Raw genomic sequence first — 15,725 nt, 5'->3', positions numbered from 1 at the left:
CTTTATTTTCTTTATTTTCTTTATTTTCTTTTTTTGTGTTTGTTTGAGGATGTTCAAAAGATCCTTCATGGCTGATGTTGCACTCTTTTGTAAAGCATTTCATCTTTATTAGAATTTTCATCTATATTCTCTTTTGCACCTATATACGGGGTAGTGAGGAGAAATTCTTAAATTATTTGGACCAGAGACTCATCAGAGTACACTGGAGTTAAGCCAGACTAAATGCTTTTTATGGCTCTGGTCCTTTTAAATTCTGCAAAGTTTGACCTGGTTGTTGTTGGCAAAAGGAGCCTGTCCTGGGAGGGCTCAAGTGTTTTTGGGGGCAGAGATTGAGCTGGTTCAAGAATTAAAACTTTCTGCCCTGAAAGAGAAGCTGATGATGTACAGACCAGATAAATGAGGTTGGTTGAAAGCTGGATGAACTGATGGGCTCAAAATGCTGAGATTGGCAGCACAATGAGCCAAAATCTGCCATTTGCAATCCTTCCAAGTAGTCCCATTCATAAAATAATATAATCTAACTAATCAACACAGCTCAGCAGGAAGGTTTTCTTCGAGCACTGCACAGCTTTAATGTGGTCAAATCATTCTCTCTCTGCTCTGCTCCCTTGCAGTGTTTCTGGGTTTGAATTGTTGGGGGAGTTAAGTTCTCTCTGAATCTGCCTGTGTGGGGCTTTTAAGCATCTCAGGGTGGTTTCTACAAAAGTGTAAGTGTTTGTTTTGCTACATTGGGTGAATTCTGATTTGGGAAATGCAGTCTCTGGTGTTTCAGGTGCACACACCAGTCATTACCTGCTTTAAATTGCTGGCTGGGTCTGCTGTGTGGAACTCAAACAGCTGCCAGAGGTAGGTGGCTTCATTCCAGAGCTGGTAAAAAGATAATCCTCTTTATAGTGAATTTGTAAATCACGTTGGAGGTTTGCTGCCTTGAAAGGCGTGCTAGAAATGTAAGCTATTATCATGTGCTATTACAAATGATGTCTCAGCCATGAGAAAAACAAGTGTATTAGGAGAATATTAAGATTGCTAATTCAAGCATTCAGAAGGTAGAAAATGCAGCAATTAAATCTGTGTGTACAGGCTCAACATCAGCCCCTGTCAGCTTTTAGGCAAGCCAACACAGAAAGCATTGTGCTGCCATCCTCATCCCGATAGATGTGGCAGATGGTGAAAATTATCTCAAATTTTGAACTAGTCAAGAGTGTACATGAACAAGGCTTTGAGAGAAGTCATATCTTTCCTAAAGTGAGCCAAATTTCCCAGAAACAATAAAATGAGGACACTCATCAAAGGGACAATCCCCTTTCTCCCTATTCTTCCTTACAGAGGACAAGGGAATATGGCTTCAAGTTGCACCAGGGGAGGTTTAGGTTGGGTATCAGGGAAAATATATTCCCTGAAAGAGTGGTCAAGCATTGGAACAGGCTGCCTAGGGACAGGATGGACTCAACATCCCTGTAAGTGTTCAAAAACAAGCAGATGAGGCATTTCTCCATATGGTTTAGTGGGCAGGGTGGTGATCGGCCAAAGGTTGGTCTTGGAGGTCTTTTCCAACCTTAATGATTCTGTGATTTTTCCCCAAAGAAGGGACAGACTAGAGAAAATATTTCCAATATCTTTTTCAGGATGGAATACTTGGAAATTTTTAAATAGTTTTCTCCTTTGATTTGGCTGGCATATTTTCATTCCAAAGAAATAGGTTGGGGTAGATTCCATGCTTGGAAAATCCAATCCTGGATGGTTGTCTCTGGCTAAATAAATGGGAGAAGATGCAGTCTTGCAGTAGACTATGCTGAGGAATCATACCTGTAGATGACACTTGGCTTCACCTGGGATATATCATGGAAACATGTGGAATCATGGAATAGTTTGGGCTGGAAAGGATCTTAAAAATCATCTAATACATCCCCTCAGCCATGGGCAGGGACACTTTCCACTAGACCAAGTTACTGAGGGCCTCATCCAACCTATCCTTGAACACTTCCAGAGATGTCTGCAAAGAAAATTAATTAATGAGGAGGGGATCATGAAGAGACTTATGGGGAAGGGGGAAACTGCACAGAATTAGTGGAAAGCTGCAAGTACATAGACATATCATAAAGGAAAGCATGGAACCAGTCCAAATGACATTGAAGTGAAGGCCCAAAAACAATATGTCAAAGCCAAGTGATCTATTTCCTTGCTGCTGTGGGCTGGCCTTTCCCTGTTACTCTCATATCTTCTGGGTTTTATTAATATGTAACTTGTCTACTTTGTTCTCATTTAAAAACACTGTAAGTGCTTAATAATATTCCTGGCCTTTTCTAGCCTGCCTGCAGAAGCAGTGATATTTGATAGCAAATTCACTGTAGCTCTATGAGGAAGCTATACCATAAAGGTCACCAAATTTGGTCAGTGCGTTTTAATTTGTACACACGTTAAAGGTCATGTTCCTCCCTTCCACTGCAATAACACAGAGTGTTTACTCTCTTATCAGAGATGATTGTGTATGGCTTAGATAAGGGATCTTATGGATGCAAATGGAATATGAAATTATTGTTATTATTATTATTATTATTATTATTAATAATAATAATAATAATAATAATAATAATAATAATAATGCTATTGCAAGTGTAAGGGGATTTTTCCCCCTCTGTAGGCTTACATAATTCTTGGAGGTAACCACATATCTACAAGGTCTGACTTCCTGCTGTGTTGCTCCAATATTTTCTTTTCCTCTCCCATGAGAACTCCCCAGCCTTCAGCAGAGCTTCTGCTATTGTCCACTGGAATGACAGCAGTTTCAGATTTATAATATCAGCTCTGTATAAACACATCCAAACGTAATTAAGAACCTGGGCTCTCAATCCAGCAGACCTCAAATTAGCTTTCAAAATGCATATTAAGAGCATAGACAAATGCTTTCATGAAATTCCAAATGACCTCTGAGGTCAGGGTGAACAAAATTGTATGAACCTCTTTAATGTCACAAGACTCTCTACAGAGATTTGCATATAAAACGAACCATTTAATGTCAAACAGATTTATTAATCTTACAATAAAGGAAGCAGCACTTGAAAATTAATCAGGGTGGGTTTTCATTGCCCAACAGAGGCCCTTAAAAGGACCTGACCTGATAACTGGAGGCTGTTATTGTGTGGTTGCTAAATTTAATATTTTTTGTTTTTTATCTGCTGAATGGGTTTGCAGGAAGTAAATTTCCAGAGCAGATTAGTCTGCAATGGTTTCTTTGTTCCAGTAGTGAAATTGTACTTTCAGAAGTTCTTGCACTCCTGGCTCTGCTGGAAAATGCTTCGTGAATTGTTCTTTATTTTAAAATTGTGTTTGAAATAAGGGTAAGAATTTCTGTAAGTAAAATGGATTGTCTTATTGACTCTGTTGGCATTGAGTACAAGGGTAGATTTTTGCTTGTTTACTATAATAACATAAGAAATGATAATGGAAAACTGGTGCTTTTTCACTGGGAGACAGATTCTTGCCCATACAACCAAACTGAAAAGCTCAGGGTATTTCCAGACCTCTTCCTAGTCCTCACTCCCAAGCTTTGGAAGCATTGGAAGAGGCTGCCCAGGGAAGTGGTGGAGTGACTGTTCCTGAAGCATTTAAAAATCTGTGGATATGAAACTTGAGGACAGGGTTTAATGGTGAACGTGGTGGTGCTTGCTGGGTTGAAGGTTGGACTTGGTGATTTCAGAGGTCCTTTCCAGCCTCAACAACCCCATTTTTCTATGAATGTTTCTATTATTTAACATTGCAGGAGGGAGAGACAGAGGTGGTCTTGGGTTAACCCTTTAGGGCAAAGCTCTTTGGTTACTGTCTTCATCCTTATCCCAGTGCCAGGTCTCATCCCTGGGAGTGATGGAAAAAAGATGGGATACTGGAGAGATTAATTTAATTAATTTCTAATGAAAGCAACCTGCCAAATTTTATCCTGCAGAAGACCTAGAAAGCTCCCCAGCCAGGGAGTTGTAGGGTGTGACTCTGCTCTGAAGTGGTGTCCTATGCTCTGATGTTCCCAGAATAGAGCAGCAGCTCTAGTACAAATCCCTGCCTGAACTAAAATTCCTGCTTCTAGGGATTTTCACCTCCTTTGTGGAGGCAGTTGAGAAATCTCAACTCCTGCTTCACAGTCCATAACTGTCTTATTCCTCCCTGTCCTACAGTCCTTAATGTAATCAATCCACAAAGGGTGGAGAAGCTCAATGATGCTTTCCTATATGGCAATCAAGTGATTTTTTTATTTGTTTGTTTTTCTCTATTCAATATAAATACAAGAAAACAGCTTCCTTTAGCCTCTTCTATTATTTATGCTTGGCCTCAGCTAGTTTTTAAATGCTTAGCAAGAAAGCATTTCTTTTCCTCCTTGTAAATGTGTTTGCTTAGGAATTTCCAAGATGAAACTTACTTTTCTGGGCCTGGGGCCGTAATGGGCTTTAATGGGTTTTAATTACTTAGCTATCTGTTGTGACATAATTAAAATATTTTTCAACATTTCACCCCCAAGAAATAAATATCTTCTAGGTTGTAAAATATGACTTGCAGCTTAATTTTCTGAAATGATGAGGGAAAGGTTTCTTCCAGGCTCAGTCACATCTAGTTTGCCTGTCAATATAAAGTGCTTCTCAGCTGTGTCCCTAAATAGCCTTGCTCATTCCCTCCCTGCTTTTCACTCCTATTTCACATGTGTGTTTAAAGAGCCTCTGTCAGGATTAAAATATATCTTTACTTGTTTTGCTAAAAAACCCTGAGAGCCCAGAAAAAATAACTGTAAAAAGCCATTACATCTTGCTACAGGATTAGAATTTTTTTGGTCCCATGTTGCATTCTTTTCATCTTGGGAAAATGTGTACAATGAAAATAGATTAGCTCCAATTTAATCAACAAATTCTAGGTGTTGTGGGAAATGGACTTACAACAGGTTGGGACAGAGCTATAAAACCAGAGCAGTGCTGCAGCATAGCATTCAAGGTTTAAAATAAGCTAAGATAATTAAAATGAAATCAGATAGTGGGCTTATAATTATTTCTGTTACATTTTCCAGCAGAAGATAATCTTGTAGCTTTGAACTTTTCCCAAATTCAGCCTGAAATTGTTTGTTGCGTTGATTTCTCTATTTAAATACTCACTTGAACAGACAGTTAAAGGGAGTCAGGTGGAGTTCCAGGATACATCTTCCTGGGAAAAATAGGTTTTTTTGGGAGGTTTTGTTAAATTCCAGCAGCTCCTGTATGTGGACAGAGTTTTGCAATTTAACAGGAAAAAATAGAGAAAGCAGCCATAGATTTTTGTGACCTGCATGAGTGTTTGGCAAAACCTCCAGGTCTCTGGGATAAAAAAAACCCCAAGAAAACAACAAAACAGTTATTCCCTCAGGTTTTCTGGATACTTTGTTAAGTTGAGGTGAAGACCATCCAAGTTTAGCTTGTACCAAAAATGCCCTTCAGCTGCTGATCCATCTGCTGTGCCAATGATCTTGGGTATGTCTTGTCTGCAAACATCTAACTCCAAGGGCAGGGGGAAGTTTCTGGGCAAAATGGCTTTGAAATTGCTCCTGTGAGCAATCACGGGTGTAGTTGCAGGAATTGAGAGGAGGTCACATTGCCTCAGAGCTTCCAGGAAAGTCAAGGAAGATAGGGAATAGGAATAATGCAGAGTGTGAGTGAAGGAGACTCAGCAGCTGAGGGGAGAAAGAACTGGGGAAAGATGAGTAAAATCCACTGTGTTTTAGTTGCATTCATGGGAAATGCTGCAAAAATGCAAAACTCCCAGGAGAATTATGCTGTAACATAAATGACTCATTTACAGCTGGTTTGGCTTCTTGTGGATTGTTTTGGTGTTTTTCTTTTTTTTATTTTCTTTTTTTTTTTTTTTTTTTTTTTTTTTTTTTTTTTGGTTTTTTTTTTTTTTTTAATTTTTCCTCAACTTTTCTGTGGCTGTGGTTTTGTTATTCTGAGACTACTAAAATTGTGGCAGAAACCTCATAGTTTCTGTCTCAGGCAGCAAGGAACTTGTCCTGGTGGGAAATCCTCTTACAGGTTTGGAAACAGTTTTCCATTTCCATGTAAGTGTAGATTAACTTTTATGCAAGGGGTGGTGTCATGAATCACATTTGCTTTTTATTCTTTTTTTGTTATTCCTTGGGAAAACTGGAACTCTCTTGAGATCAGCTGTGCTTTCATCCATGGAATGTGTTTCTACTTCCTCCACTTAAAATGGATATAACCCAATCATTGTACTGATGTTTGGGATGGAAAGCATTAATTATATGATTCTGCTGTCATGGAAACCCCTTGGAAAAAAAAAATCAGGATCTTTACATTAAGTGAGAGATTTGCGTGGTCTCATGTGAACATGACTTTAGATAGATGTCCTAAGAAAACCTGAGTAGATAAGTAAAATTTCTAAACATGTGTGATGTACGCAGCATAATAATTATTCCCTTACTGAATGAGGCAGAAATCCTACTTTGGAGAGAGGCAAAGACTTTGGAGAGAGGCAAAGATATATTGAAAACACAAACTCTGGAATTTCTTCACTGCCCAGTGCTTACATTTCTGAGGTTGCTGTGCTTCCAGTGTGCAATGTTACCTCGGGGTTCTTAAAAAAAACCCTTTGAAAAACTCATTAAAAGGGATGTGTTTATTTTTGTCTCTCAATGTCCTTCAAGAACTGCAGTGGGGCATTAAGACACCATTTGTAATCTCAGTTTGGCAATCAGAATCTGTTGACCTAAACTTGGGATGATGGCAGAGATAGTTAGATGTAATATTATTATTTATTATGTTTATTAATGTATATTTATGCAATATTTAAGTGAGGGTGCTCATACCAGAGTCTGCGGATCCTGTCTGGGGAAGAGAATCTGTTCAACACATTCTGTGCTTGCATCTTTCTCCTCTGACAAAGGCAGGAAAAGGGTCCCAAGAGCTCACAGAAATCCAGGCTGGTCCTCTCCACAGGATAGGCTTGGTGAGCTCCATGGGGTACCATAAAATCATAGAATATTAAGGCTGGAAAAGACCTCCAAGGTCATCAAGTCCAATCTTCGTGCCAAGTCTCATTGAAGGGATTCTTTCAAGGCCCTTCCTGAAGCAGGGTGGGCATTTGTCCAGTGAGGGGACATGCTGCTTTTGCTCATATTTCAGTATTTTTTTAAGTAAGTGACAAAACCCTGGGGTGCTGGTATCCTGCCACTCTTCCTCAGGATCTGTAGGAAAGGTGGTGTGTCCAGGAAGGGATCAGAAGCTGCTTCCCTGCTCCACCAGCATGTACAGATTTATGGCTGGAGACTAAAGCAACTCAAAGAATTCAACATTTTCCTTATTGAAATGTAAAATAAGGAAAAAAAAATCAACAAAACTAGTAATAGACAGGAGAATCCTACAGTGGGTTTTATGGCTTTGGAGGACAGTTATACTAAACAAGCTAGGAGATATTTTAAAGAGCAGGAATCATTACCCTGACTTGCCAGTCAGGACAGGATCATAAAATGTGAACCAAATCCCAGGATTCAGACTGAGCTGTAGCTCTCCTGTCCTCTGATCAGTCTCAGTCTGTTTATGGTTTAGTTGGTTAAAAGCAAGGAAAAAGGGAAGGGAGAAGAGACTGTGCAAATGCAAAATAAAAGTGACTGGAAATGCTGGAAAAAGAAGAGAATCTCTCTGCAAAGGGAATGATGTAAAAGCCATGTGAAGTGATAACTGTGCACTCTTCGAGGCTCTTAATGGACTATTTGAGAATTCTGCTTGAAGCTAAATGACCCATTAGCATCCTCTGCTGACCAAACACAGGCTCTGACTTCAGAAGTGGACAAGGACAACCAAGTGCCTTTGAAAGTCTGCAGTTTGAAGCAGAGGTTTCCTGGTTTGACTTGGAATTAATGAAGGTTAAAATTAGAGGGGGAAGCAGTAGCAAGTTGTCTCATGGGCTGAGCATTCAGGATGCAGTGCAGTTTCTTCTGAAGAAATTAGTGTTAGGTGAGGATCTGCTATGAAGAAACATCCTTTTGTGTGTGGAAAAAAAAAAAAAAGAAAAGTTAAATAAAATCAGAAAATCACAGAATGTTTTAGGTTGGAAGATGCCTTAAAAATAATTTCATTCCACCCCCTGCCATGGGCAGGGACACCTTCCACTGTCCCAGGTTGCTCCAAGCCCCATCCAACCTGGCCTTGAATAGTTCTAGGGATGGAGAATCCACAGCTTCTCTGGGCAGCCTGTGCCAAGGCCTCACCTGCATCACAATAATTTTCCCACTGATATTCTTCCCCACAGTCACAATAAACTGATGGAAAATCATGACAAAATCTGTGCTCCAATGCAGGAGTTTTGGGAAGTGGAATTGTATCCCCTCACACATTCCCTCCTAGCAAGCCTGACAAGATCCCTCTTCACAAATGCTCATGGAATGATATATTTAATTTTTTTTCCCTCATCCAAATCAAAGAAAACCTATCTATTTGAGTGATTGAAAAGCTGATGCAGAGCCATGATGATTCACTGATTATATGCTAGGGAGGCAGGACAGTACAGCATTTTAACGTGCAAAAAACAGTAATCTGTAAATCCACACTTTTATAAAACCACAGTTGGATTGGTGGTTGATTCTGAAACAGAGAACAGGTCGTGCATCACTGTTCCCTGCTGGAAGTGCTTCTCCAGCTTGCTGGGCACTGAGAGGGAAAGAAAGACAGGATTTGGAGCACCAAAGGAAGAGATGAATCTCCTGTCCTTTGCAGTGTAGGAGACCAAAACAGCCCCAGAACAGAGCAGAGCAGCTGGGGAGCAATGGCTCTGTGGGAAGTGCAGTGCAGAGTGATGTAAAGCAGTTAGAGAAGGATCCAAGGCAGACTGGGAAACCTGATTGCAGCAGTTAGGGAAAGGAAAGGGAGGAAAAGTGGATGACAGCAGTAATATTAACTTCATCTCTCCTGTGAGAGTGTTGCTTCAGTTGTAAGGAGGTAAAGGACTCTGGGATGAAGATGATGCTATCAGCTCTGGTGGATGCAGGACTGGTTGATCTGATCTCAAGAAAAATATCCAAGTTTAGGATTTCTCTGAAGTTACTTTTTTGTGCGCGTATTGGATAACAGAACTCCTTACACTGCGGGATCATGGAAACACTCTTCTTCCAATCCATCTAAAAAGGAGACAGGGAATTGAATTATCTGCAAAGATTTTAAATAGGAAGAAGCAACATCACATCCACAGAGGTCACTAGGAAGACTGATGGGTTCAAGTAGAAACAGACACAAAATTAAAACTGTAGAATCTCTTACCATATCTGAAAGTGAATGAGGTCAGGGTGGTTAATACTGGAAGCACATTTGCCTGCCCTGTGAACAGCTCATGTCAGTGCTTGTCTAAATTTCGTTGCACAGCAGAGTGGAGAGGGAACTTTTTCTCTTACAGGGAGCAGTTTTCTCCTGGCAGCCAGATGCAGCTCCAACACCCCCAGACTAAAATCAAACTGAGTGGCTTTACCCAAGTTCAGTCCTTCAAGCAGCCTGGAAATTTAGTGTGACACGGTGATTTAAGCAGAAAGAAAGTATTGTAGAAAAGGGGATTGTGTCCAGGAGGAGAAATCTGGATTATCCAGAAGGATAAATCAGTCCAAAAAAATAAAGAAATTCTCTATTTTGCTTCAGCTTGTTCCAAACCATTCTTTCAATTGAAAAACAACATTTCTTAGTGGATTTAATCTCCACTAATTAATTGCCTTGTCTTTCTCCCCTCAGCTACGAGCCAGGAAGATGAAGTGCTGCCTCCTCTCCATCGCTTTGGCTGTTCTGCTGCTCGTTGTCATCATCATCGCGGTCTCCATCAAGCGCTGATCTGGCTGAGCTTTGCACAGGTAAAACCCTTTGGCCAAGTCTTTTATCATACCCTGTAAGGTGCCTGAAAGATAGTTCAGGAAGCTGATCATGGTAAGAAAAAAATATCTCCACCTGCAGAGTCAGGTATGGCATACTAAAATATTTTATTTTAAAGGGTATTAGAGATATTCTTAATAGATCCTTAAAATTAAGCCAAGGTGCTATTCCAACAAAACAACATATGACCCTTTCCTCTGCTGTTTGTGTCATGTTTGATTTTACAGGAGTCTCACAGCTATGCTAACTAATGGATCCTAATTATTAGGATTAGGAGTTAGAGATGCAGAAGCAGTTTTAAAGACTCCAGGCTGGAGCAGGGTCAGGGGCAATCCAAGCCCAGAGGTGTTCCCAAGTGGTTTTACCTTCTGAGATGTTCCAGAGACCCTCCTGAGGAGCAGGAAGACAAACAACTGGAGATTTCAGTAGGGATGAAAAATAAAAATGGATTTTTGGTGATCTTTGCTCTGGATCTACACCTAGAAGGAATGTTGGTCTCTGGTAGGATTGGGCTGTAGCCTTAGGAATAGAGGTGAGATATCAAAGCATCCTTCATCCTGTTAGAGAAGGTTCACCCATAGCATGTTTACTTTGTAAAACAAAATGAACTTTAAATGTCAAGTATAAGACACAAAAAAAAAAAAAAAAAATTTTCCTTTCTTTTCCCTCATGTCCCTGGGAGAGTGAGTCATTAATTATTTGTGATATTCTCTTTTTGATGCAAAGCATGCCTGGGTTTCTCCTTCTTTAGTTGCCAGGCCATTGTTCTCTGAGAGGATATGAGATTTACAGATTTTCTACCCCACAAATGGGGGCTGTATGCCTTCTGCAAGGGCAGGGGTGCTGTCTGGAAAAGTCAGAAGCCAAAAGCACCAATGGAACTTTTCCTGCAGACAGCAACTCTACTGTGAAGCTATCCTTGGGAAAGCAAAATATTTTCCTTTCTTTTCCCTCATGTCCCTGGGAGAGTGAGTCATCAATTATTTGTGAAATTCTCTTTCTGATGCAAAGCATGACTGGGTTTCTCCTTCTTTAGTTGCCAGGCCATTGTTCACTGAGAGGATATGATAATTACAGATTTTCTACCCCCCAAATGGGGGCTGTATGCCTTCTGCAAGGGCAGGGGTGCCATCTGGAAAAGTCAGAACCCAAAAGCACCAATGGGACTTTTCCTGCAGACAGCAACTTTACTGTGAAGCTATCCTTGGGAAAGCCAAAGTTTGGGAGATTTTGTTAATTCTTTTGTTTAACAAAGGTTCAGTTGAAAATGCTCTCCTTCCATGTGAGGATGAGACTTGTAAAGTGCCTTCTTTCCACTGGGAACTAAAAGGGGTTGGTTCAAAACCATCATAGAAAGAAGATTCTTCACACTTCTTAACCTTTGGCACCTCTTCTGTCATGACATTGTGGTTGTCAAAATCTGGGTACAAGAAGGAATTGTACCCAATTAAAAAAAAAAAAAAAAAGAAAAACAATTGTTGAAGGATATCAAGAACCATCTCACTGGTTTGGATGGGGATGGCCACAAGCCCTACATCATTGCTAGGAGAAATAGGTAGAAATATTTCGCTACATTTGAATCTTTACTTAGGTGTTTGGCCAGCCCTGAAGCAAGGATGATATTAGTGAAATGGACCTTTAATTGACTGAGTATTGATGTTCTTACAGCTTATCTATCTATCTATCTATCATTTCTATATATATATTTTTATCCCATTTTTATAGAAGAGACACTGCTTATGGTTGCAAACAGGGATCTGTCCTGGTAATTTAAATCTAGAGCAACTACTATAATTTTAATTGCATCACTCTGCTTTTACTCTGCAGTAGTTTGGAAATGTGTTCCATCAGGATAATCTGTGATATAACACAATTTCTTTTAGTATAGTTAAATATTCGTATCTACTGGAAATTACAAATCTTATCATCAGTTGACTATGTCTAGGCACATTTTAATCAAAATCTCTTTAGTGGAGAAAGTCAGAGAACAAAATAATCTTACAATAAAACTCCATCAGAAAACTAAAATTAATACCCTGTTATGAGATCCATGTCTTGAGGGAAGTGAACCTAGAGATACTAATGAAAGCCCCAGGAAAAATATCATGCTCTACTTTTCATCATCAGTTGTGAAACTAATTATTGAGCTTCTAAAACAAGAGTTACTCTGCAGCAGTAGAACTGGAGGCAGGACCTGGATTGAATTATACTGGAACAATGATGATTTCTGATCTTTATAAATGGTTGTAAGTCTGGGTTAGCCCTAGTGGTGTGCAGCAGATTTCATATTTATGCTTTGAGGACTTCTAAACCAGAATGTTTTCAGGGTTTCTGTGTCCATAGTGATTGATGAAATTATATTCTGAATTTTAATGCAAACAGATTTTTTAAAAATCCATGGTTTTTAAAATATCAGTGTATATAAAGATTACCTCAAGAAACAGGTTTGTATAAAGCTCTTACACACTTTAGGGAGATAAGGAACAGCTGGGGTTTAATGTGTAACAGCTCTGCATGACTTCAGACAAAATAAAGGTAGGAAAGCAAGTGAAGGAGCTAATTACTAAATACTCTGGTTGGCACAGGACATATCACTAAACAAAATCCAAAGTTTGGTAAAGAATGGCAAGAATTTCCATTTAACATCGCCTCGAAATTTTGTTCCATGTTGGATCAGTAAGGAGCCAGAAAAAAAAAGCCCCAACCACTCCATTCCAGTGGTTTAAATCCCATTTGCATGATATTAAAGTTAGGCTTCTTTAACTTCCATGGCTGGTGATAAGAAATGTGATGGTCACTATTCAGTGAATTAAAGAAATTATGCCATTAATATCTATGATTAGTGTTTATTGTTTTGATCATTAGCATTTTTTTTAACTGCTTGATGTTTCTGCTTTTGCAATAATGATACTGAATCAACAGCTCTTGTCAAAAGAAGAATTTTTTCCCCACACCACGAATCAGGCATGGCTTGGACAGACAAACCCATTCCTTCCAGAGGGGAGATCATTTGATGAATTTTGCAAAGCAGAAAGCAGCTTTCCCTGTGAGCTTCCCAAGCAGTTGTGCCATCACTGGTTGCTGGCTCAGAGAGAGAGCAGCTGCTCAGGAGAGCTCCCAGCCCTGACTCTGCCTGTCGAGGGCCCTGCCATAAGTGTGTCACTGCTCCCTTGGGGCAGTTTTGTCTGGCAGAGAGAGAGGAAAGTGTCTACAGCGAATGCAGAGAAACTCCTGAGGACTTGTGTCTGTACATTTGTTTGCTGACACCTTAGGAAAATTGCCCAGGAACTTTCGGGTCACATTGTGCACATCTTGGAGCAACACTGCAGCTGCTCTTTTTTGCTGTTCCATCAACATCAGTGACCAGTGACAGGATTGCAGGAGCAGTCAGAAAAAAATTTTTTTTTTTTTTTTGATAGTGTCAATATTTCAGCTAGACAAACCTTCTGTGCCCTTCTTTTGACTCATTTGCATGACTGCACAGTTATCCAAAGTGACAGTCAAGACTGTTGGAATCTGAAGTTTTAAACCTTCTTTATAGGAAAACAGAGGAGACAAACTTTGAGAAAGATGCTGCATGTATGTGACAGCTGGAAAATATGGTTTTCAATGACAACTTCATAATCTCAATCCCATTAGCCAAAGAAAGAGAGAATCAATGACTTGACTGAGCCCTGTTCTTGGAAGCAGCAGAAGGCGTCTTCACCCTTACCAAGACACATTTCTGTCAGATAAAGATTACTGGACTGAGCACACACACTTTACCATGTAGATTCCTTAAATCCTCTGGTCTGTGACTCAACAGATTCTCCCAGCATTCAGCAGCTTGAAGCTCAAAGCCTTCCTGATACAGGAGACAAGTTATTAAATCTTTAGTGGACATTGATTCATTCCTTTTTTGATAATTTGAGCATTTGGACTTTGAACCAGCCTAAACTTGTAAAATATTAACTATCCTGAGTGAGGAGTTGCACTCTGATTGCACTCTCCATGTAATGTTGAATGTACAGGCATAAAATCCTTAGAATCATAGAATGGTCTGAGTTTAGATGACGCCTTAAAAGTTATCCAGTTCCAAACCCCCTGCCATGGAAAGGGGCACCTTCCCCTATGCCAGGTTGCTCCAAGCCCCATCCAACCTGCCTTGAACACTTCCAGGGATGGGGCAGCAACAGCTTCTCTGGGAATTCCATTCCAGGGCCTCATCACTCTCACTGTAAAGATTTTCTTTCTAATATCTCACTTAACATCGTGGACAGTGTCTTCTTAATTGGGCTGTAGTCTATGTAAAATGTAATAATCAGGCTCCAAGTATGTTTCCCGAATATGCAACTGTCATGTTTTGAATTCAAATTGAATTATCATAGAAAAATAGAAAATATTGTTTTAGTTTGGATTATCTTTCCCCTCCCTCACAGTTACAGCTTTCCTTGCACAATTCATTTATGGGTTTCTAATGTGGTTAAGTGCTTTATGTAACCTGATCAATGAGGATGAGGTTCAGACAGCTGACTTTACACAGCCTATCCTTGGTGTTTGTTTTTCTTCCAGACCTTATGCTTTTTTCAGTTGGCTGGATTATTTTAGTGCCTCATGCACTACACTGTCCCTGTGTGCTTTTCCTCTTGCCACCAACAAATGCAGTCCCAGCATCACAACCCTGCGTGTGGGGGTCGTGAGGGTCAGGGTGGCAGAGGGGGAGAGATTGACAAGTGGCTTTGTGGCACTTGGCTTTTGCAGTTCTGTTGTTCCTTCCAAGCCGGAGACAAGTCTGGGCACCCTCTCCTGACACACACAGCAGAAATTCTGACATTTGCCCAGTGCATCTCCCCCTGGCTATGTCAGGCTGCTAAAGCACAGCAGTTCCTACTCAGTGTTGAACAGAGAAATAATTTAACCTAAGGATCTTTGTAAATAAAGGCAAAGCACAGAGAGTTTTGTTTGATGGTATTGCTTTTGCCTTTTAAATTGTTATCACAGGGCTTTTCTTGGTGTCTCTGTTTTCACCACACATCTATATGTGGCTTAATATGTGAGTGGCTGAGTTTTCAACTTTGTTTCAATCTTTCAAGCTCTGTAAGGGTTATAATATTTTTGCCAGCTGTCATTGAAATCCTAAAATAATTCACCCCTCTGCCCTGGCTGTGGCACTGCTGCCATGTTTGCTGTGCAGCACAATCAGGAATCAATAGCTCTGTAATATTTTTTTCCCCTGTATCCTATTACTTTGAAAAGGTTGCTACATTTAGAGTCAGGTGTCAATTCTTGTCATTTCAGTTCTTGTCTTTTAGCCTATAATTAATTGCTCAGATCCTGGCATCCCTGCTCAATTGTTGCTCTGACAAGAAGGCTGAGGTACATCCTGATTCTGCAGCAACTTTTTGCTTTAAATTTAAGATGTGAGAAATGAGACCTGGATTTTCACTGGATAATATATACTGGGTCTGGGTTTATGATTTGGCCCCATTTCTTAAATTAGGCTAACACTTGTATTCTTTAAGACTTTCCTGGTTCCAATGGCTACATCTCCACTTCTCTCCACTAAATTATTTCCCTGACAGCACAATAAAAATGTGCTGCCACAAATGTGCAGAAGGAAGAAATGATTACTAGTAGAAAAAGAAATTTTAAGAGACAAGAGTCTGCTTTGTGACAAAAAACCAAAAAAAACCCAACTCAAAATAACAGGGCAAGAAAGGCAGAAGTGCCAGGAAATAGGCAGATTCATTTCTAAGAATTTCTCTAAGTTTTTCCTATTGAGACAAACCTTCAAACAGATTAATGTTTTGATGGGACATCACACAATCAGGTTACTGTGTTTTAATGTATTTCAGAGTATGATTGTTGTCCATG

The 15,725-nt window shown here is 39.9% G+C and overlaps 1 protein-coding gene across 1 annotated transcript in view; it reads left to right on the top strand.

The window, feature by feature from the left end:
• TSNARE1 (t-SNARE domain containing 1) overlaps positions 1–15,725 on the top strand; it is a 452,796-nt gene that overhangs the window by 385,875 nt on the left and 51,196 nt on the right. Inside the window, exon 14 of the mRNA XM_041459558.1 lies at positions 9,738–9,853. Coding sequence (XP_041315492.1) covers positions 9,738–9,833 — 96 coding nt within the window. The 3' untranslated portion in view covers positions 9,834–9,853. The remainder of the gene's footprint in view (positions 1–9,737; positions 9,854–15,725) is intronic.

The sequence above is a fragment of the Pyrgilauda ruficollis genome, unplaced genomic scaffold (assembly GCF_017590135.1).
Source record: "Pyrgilauda ruficollis isolate IOZ18807 unplaced genomic scaffold, ASM1759013v1 scaffold138, whole genome shotgun sequence".
Classification (NCBI taxonomy): Eukaryota; Metazoa; Chordata; class Aves; order Passeriformes; family Passeridae; genus Pyrgilauda; species Pyrgilauda ruficollis.
The sequence above is the reverse complement of the archived record's forward strand: the minus strand, read 5'-3'. Positions and strand labels throughout refer to the sequence as shown.